This window comes from Sebastes fasciatus, chromosome 7, assembly GCF_043250625.1.
Source record: "Sebastes fasciatus isolate fSebFas1 chromosome 7, fSebFas1.pri, whole genome shotgun sequence".
Classification (NCBI taxonomy): Eukaryota; Metazoa; Chordata; class Actinopteri; order Perciformes; family Sebastidae; genus Sebastes; species Sebastes fasciatus.
In genome coordinates this window covers 33,060,715-33,067,294 of record NC_133801.1, presented here as the reverse complement: position 1 = coordinate 33,067,294, position 6,580 = coordinate 33,060,715, and the positions used below count along the sequence as shown (strand labels likewise).

The 6,580-nt window shown below is 37.6% G+C and overlaps 1 protein-coding gene across 1 annotated transcript; it reads right to left on the bottom strand.

Annotated features, from left to right (window-relative positions):
* Positions 1-600: 600 nt before the first annotated feature.
* guca1c (guanylate cyclase activator 1C) lies at positions 601-3,849 on the bottom strand. Its single transcript, XM_074640691.1, has 4 exons — positions 3,020-3,849; positions 2,338-2,487; positions 1,665-1,752; positions 601-1,425 (listed from the first exon to the last, which is right to left on the bottom strand). The coding sequence occupies exons 1-4, from the start codon at positions 3,212-3,214 to the stop codon at positions 1,289-1,291; spliced, it is 570 nt and encodes a 189-aa protein (XP_074496792.1). The 5' UTR covers positions 3,215-3,849; the 3' UTR covers positions 601-1,288.
* Between the last annotated feature and the right edge of the window lie 2,731 nt (positions 3,850-6,580).

The window sequence follows — 6,580 nt, the reverse complement described above, 5'->3', positions numbered from 1 at the left end:
TCACTTGAGCTCTTGTGCTCACAAGATGACGTCCTTGAGCTCGTTCAGTGCTCAGGTGTCTAGACTGCCTTTATTAGTTATTGATTGACCCACAAATAATAATGCCTCTACATATGTGCATATATGCATACGTACTGTATATGTGATTTTATGGTTTTATGTACTCTTTTACATAACTTATAACGTTTCTCACTCCTAATTAATAATAATAATAATAAATTCAACTTACACAGTATAGCGCTTTTCAAGGACTCAAAGACGCTTTACACTATAATTGTTTAACACAGCCTCCACTATTTGCTACTGTATACAGTACTATGCATAATCATGTACTAAACATAGACAATGTTAAGGCACCCATGCAAGGAAAAATAGTCCAGTTTGTGCAATGTAATACACATTAAGAACATGTTGTATTACTTTTACTCCTGCATCTTAATCTGATGATGGAAGAATGATTTAGTAAACTGCCAGTGTGAAGATTATTTATAAAAAAAAAAGGTTTTTAACAAAAACATTGTATTGATTTTTAAGGCAACAATGTAACCTTAATTATTGCAAAATATAGTAAAGCATTATGTCAAATGTTTTTACATTCAGTCACTACATGGGTATTCAATTACCATCCAGTTTGTATAAAAGCAACAGTGTAGTTTACATGCCGATCTTACATGAGCAACAACACAATACAAAGAACAACATTTTGATTTAGATTTTAACCTATAGTGTTACAATTTTAACGCCCAAATGCTGTAATTATGTCATAGATGGCAACAGGAAGTGCTTTCTGTAATGAAGTTTTGTAAGAAATTCCCAAAGAGTTTGTCAGTTGTCTTCTTTTGCCTGACAGTTCTGTAAACCAAGAGTTCCATAATATTTCCAGCTCAGCTCTTAATAAAGTAAATCAAAGTGATTTCGTCACCTTGATTTGCATCTTAATTTGCACCATCTACTTGAATCATGCTGAATGCAGTTGGGCCTCCCTTCATTGAGACTCTCCAAACACATCTCCTGTTTTTAATACTTAACAAAACTGAAGGGTCACCGTTGAAGAAATGTGAGAGCACAAGCAGAGGGAAGACGACCAGTTCTCTGCCTCCCTCGGTCGACACACAGAGAGATCATATCTGCGTGGGACTTCTCAGTCAGTTCAATCTGTGCAGTTTGAGACGGGACTTGGCTCTTCACCAATCAAGCACATTCACTCTTTCCTCAACACTGCTGCATTCTTAAAATCCTCCAAAAATGATCCCAGTTCTCCACACAATCCAGTTTGTTGATCACCGATTCAGTTGATAGCTTTCTTCTTTTGACCATTAAGAATGATTTCCAGGACGTTGGTAAGATCCATCATCTTGGTGAGCATATCCATGATGTCGGGATGATCCCTGGCTCCACTGATGAACTCCTCTAGTGTCAGCTCACCTGAAGAAGAAAAGATGAAAACGGCATCAACACATTTCAAGCAGGTTTGTCAAAACAGGGATTATTATCTTAAAATTACAAATGACACATTAGGAAATTTCACGATGCTTCATATTCATGCAATATTTCACTGGACATGGTTACATTATTTCTAACCACGGACACTGTTGTTATTTTCAGGGCTAATAAATTATTCTATTATTACATTATTCCTGGATTAAAAATAAAATATCCCTTACCTTCTCCGTGGATATCAATCTTCTCATATATAAGAATTACAATGTCTTCTGGAGGCACGTCGTAATTTCTGGTGATATCTTGAATAGCCTGACGGAAGAGTTTACACAGTTCATTGTTAGTTAAATGGACACTTGCAAACACTGGGCCTTTCTCAAACAGCTGCTGAATGCAATAACTAACTGGGAGACCTAATAAGTGAGTATGTAAAACTAAATATATAAAGAAAAAGAAAAAGTATGAGTAAATGTATATTGTATCTGTTACACCTTTTACCGACACTAAAACAACTACTACTACCATGACATAAACTAGCAACCTGAACTGCATGGCATTCCACAGTGTATAGGCCATGATTTGACATGACTGGTGAAAAGTATTAGTACCTATAGATATTAATAGAAAGGTGATAAGGTCAAAAGTTGTCATGTAATCTGCAGGGTGATTACTGTACATTGTATTGTACGTTAGTGACTGAATTAGGTTATATAGGCATGGCCAAATTTAGACTTGCGTTCGGATAAGAAGCCCTCCAGGATTAGTTGTCACGTCTAGTTCATGGCCCATTTCTACCCTTTGTGAGTGAAGCGTCTGAGCTTTAGGACTCAGGAAACTTTGAGCTGCTCAGCTCCTTAGATCTATGAAACTGGAACATTCAAAGAAATTATACTGTACCTTGAATATAGTCTCAAGTTCCTCCTTGTCAATTTTCCCATTTCCATCTTGATCAAAGAGCTTGAAGTACCACTTTAGTTTCTGGTTGATTTCTCCTTTCAGTAATAAACTTATTGCTGCGATGTATTCCACAAAGTCTATATAGCCATCCTGCAAAAAGACACATAAAAGATACAGTTAGGGGAAAGACTTTGAATCCATTTGCTTGCAGAGCAACACCAAAAGGTATTAGTTCAATTAAGATCTTCAAAATAAAAAGGTGCATAATTTAGCGTTTTATTATTCTATGCAAGGGCTATGGGTGCAATGCAATTCTGAGGACACTAGATATTCACAGATACTGTAAATTGTGTTGTTCACATTCACAAGCTTTCATCCTAAGCTGTGTGAAAGACGTGAGGACTCAGAGTAGAGAAGAGGTTAACCTGAATTGATCCAGAGATATCTGCAATCTCTGAACACTCAAATGTTACACTCTTTGCACAAAAAATACATTTGAAATAATGCAGGGAGCCGCTTATCTTCCACTGCAAAGTTTGGTTCTACAATACTAGGACTGATTGATGTATTCAAAAAGGTGCATCAGGAATTCACCAAACTGTCTTGTCAGTTTGCCAATTGCACAATCCATTCTTTTTTTCCTCAACAGGGAAGAAGAACTCAGTTGCAGGTGTTTTCTTACCCCATCCATGTCAAAGGTGAAGAAGACTTGGTCCACATAGCTGCTGGCCTCCTCTGTCATACCGCTCATTTCAAGCATAGTCTTGAGCTCAAAGAGCGTTATGAGTCCTGAAGGAGATTCCTTCATGAATTTGGTGTACCAGTGGTGCATGTCCTCCTCCATGATATCATCCAGGGTGGCGTTGTTGGCACCCATTATTCCTCCAGAGTTGTGATTTGGGCCAGAATCCTGCGGAGAGCCAGTGGTGAGGTTGATGTTGAGTGGACAGTGTTGGTAGCCTACAGAGCACTGGCCGCACTGAGGTCTGGCTGATATCTCGTGCAACGACCACCTTAATCTTTAAATCTTGGCACAGCCAAAAGGACACATAACCCTTTAATAGGATAACTGCAGAAGTCTTCCTAGAACCTCAGGACACTGTGCAGACTGAAGTGGGCTTCGAGGGAGGGGAGCTAATAGAGACATACAGGGTTTAACTGAGGACTTCCCCCATGGATCTGGCCTTTAGAGAGGTGTTTTCATAACTACCATTATTATTATTATTACCATTATTGTGTATTCTCAGCTGCATAGTCACATGTCTTAATGCATACAGATAAAAAAAAAAATTATCTAAATTTGCCCACACAGCTACGCCCACTCTCTAAGGTTGTCACACAACTCTGGGAACCTCAGGGAATTAACCAAGGGAATTCCTCTTGGAACCAACTCATCCTCTTTACAAACAAGAACAGACACACATTAAGCATTAAGCCTCTTACATTAAATATTACATAAAAGCTATTAAAATGTATTATAAATATGGTCATACACAGTATGGGTTTGTTAAATAGAAGGAGAAACGTGTATACGTGTGCATTTTTTCCAAAAGCTAATTATTTAGAATTTTAAATTGTGTGCTTATGGGTTTCGGAGGCATCAAACAACAACATGAAAATATACAGGAGCGATAATGTTATAATTGCTTAATTTCTAATATTGATAACAGGTCAGGAGTGAAAAAGCTGCTGCTGCTGCTGCTCAGGCCAGACACTTATGGCTAACATCATTGTGGGATGCTGCAGGAGAGTACATAACACTGCACATACTGTACTGTCAGTTTGTGCTGGTTTGCAATAATTTCAACAATATGTCTGGGACACAAGGAAAATACACCAAAAAGTGTTTACTTTTCACTGAAGTGAAAGTCCAGTGAAAGTATAGTGTGGAGTCAGGTAAAATGGGCCTTTTTAATTGCATGAAATGTATTTATGGTTTTGGTACTATGGCACACCAAAGAATACTTAGTGTTAATCTACTGTTAAAATTCAAATGATTTCAGCTGATATTATTGTGTTGCATGCCCTCTTTTTATACTGGCCCATTTTACCTGAAAAGCTGGACCATTTTTCCTTGAACATTGTGTCGTAGCCCAAGAGGGAACTTGCTGATACTCTACAACTATCAAAATTCCAAAACAGTTATTATACTTTTTCAGATTTTTTTTTAACAAATACATATTTAAGAGACACATGCCAATTTATAAAAATATCTTTAGATCTCATGCATAACTTATGTGATGGTCTTACAAATCATTTACGGAACCTTTAGTTTTCCTGGTATGTTAACAAATTAGTTACAGTGTTAGCAAGAGCCAGGTCAGATGTACTGTACCCTGGATATATCTTATTATCTACTGTGAGACAGATGGACTGTGCGTTCAGTCAGACCTCTCAGGTCATCCGGTGGTGGTTTTCTAACTACCTAATAAGATCCAGAGCTGGTGTGTGTGTGTGTGTGTGTGTGTGTGTGTGTCTGTCTGTCTGTCTGTCTGTGGTTTGTGGGATGATTGTGTAGTTTGTCAAAGACTTTTGCAAGGTGGGTGTCAGCTTTGTTATTCTTCTTGTATTTTATTTATTATAATAGCCTATAATGTGTTCCTGTATATGCACTTTGATATAAAGCATTGAGTTTACCTGTTATGAAATGTTATATAAATAAAATTGACTGTCCTTGACTAACATTTTTGCAAAGAATTAAAAAATGTTCAACCCTTTCTGGCCTTAAATCTCACAACCGGGTGAAAATAAGTCAAACATCTTCTGTGTGATATCAACATGCAGGGAGTCGGGGGTTAATACGTTGTCTCTTTATCTCTCAGTGACAAGCAAAAAAAGGTATCATGCTTAAACAACTGTCTTTGTCACTGACTCTAACAACAGGATAAAGGTTATTAAAGAATTTCTTAAGATACAGTACATAATCATCAATCTAATGACATCAACTCGAGCCTTATGATGAAAATCAGTTTTATTTATTTTTATAGCATTTAAGAGTAGATTTGATCTGTTGAGTTTGAGTCAATAGAAATGCATAAAAACCTTGCACACACATCCAGAACGGATAAATACATGTTTAACCAGCACTGGTGACCCATGACTGACCTAGTGGCTCTGCATGACCAACCTCAGAGGATCATGAGTACGATAAAGGATAGAGAGTAGTGGTATTTAAGCCAACCAGGCTATCGAAGGTCAGGGGGCTTATTATAGTAAATCTGGCTTGAGACGATTAACAATTCTCAAAATAGGATTGAGGAGATGGACCACCAGTGGGTAGCTAGTATCTATAAGGTAACCAGGATCCATACTGCTGTACTGTGTCATGACATATGATCTCTCACTGCCGCCAACAGATAAAGAAAAGTGTTTACTTTAACAGAACAGAGATGGACACATGCAGAACTCCCCCCCCCCCCCCTCCAAATAGAAATGTGCAGGTTTGTTCTCGTTTATCAGAACATTTGCAATATTTGAGGGTTTCAAAGAGCAGGTGGTGTGATTTGGTTTTATGTACAGTAATAAGCTTTCGAAATCTCTTAGATCGCACTGCTGTTTAAACTTGATCTTTTGACCAGCATGTGACTGTCATGCAGCAGGGACATTTGAGAACTGCACGTGCAAATATATTTCCCCTTCAGGAAAAGGTGGCCCTGGGGGAAAACATGCTGAGTAATTCCTTCTGAATACAGTACTATTAAGAATTTATGTCATACACAATCATATTTTCAAGTGATTCTAATCGTGTCTTTTCAGAATAGCCAATATTAGGTCCTTTATAAAGCTCAGCTGGTTATGTGTGGGGTTAAACCTTTTTTATGTGCACCGCCATCTGTACTCCCACAGACAAGAACAGAAAAAACAAACAGTCTCTTAGGAGCAGAAACAATCTCACACAAGTCCAGTGCAGAACAAACATGCTGCCTACAGCAGTCAGGTTGTACCATACAGAACAGAAGGGAACAAAAGATGGATAGCTGAAGGTTGTGGGGTTTGTTGTTTGTTTTCTTATTAGTGTGTTAGTTTGGTTTTAATATGTATACATGGTTGTATGTAAGGGTATGTTTGTATTTGTAAATGTGTTTGTATGAGTATGTATGTATGAATAAATGTATAGTTTTTATTTCTTACGACATGCATAGATTTCTATTTTTAAATTCTGCTTCTATTCAGTTCATCTGTGAGCATGAATGCAAATAAACTCAAACTCAAAGATAATGTATTGCTATTAGGGCTGTCAATC

Bases quoted from the DNA above. Each gene is read 5' to 3' on its own strand.
- guca1c (XM_074640691.1), bottom strand. From the start codon at position 3,214: ATGGGTGCCAACAACGCCACCCTGGATGATATCATGGAGGAGGACATG. The intron at 1,753-2,337 runs GTACAGTATAAT...CTCTTCCGTCAG, and splicing joins AACTTGAGACTATATTCAAG to GCTATTCAAGATATCACCAG. The intron at 1,426-1,664 runs GTAAGGGATATT...TTTCTTCTTCAG, and splicing joins GATTGATATCCACGGAGAAG to GTGAGCTGACACTAGAGGAG.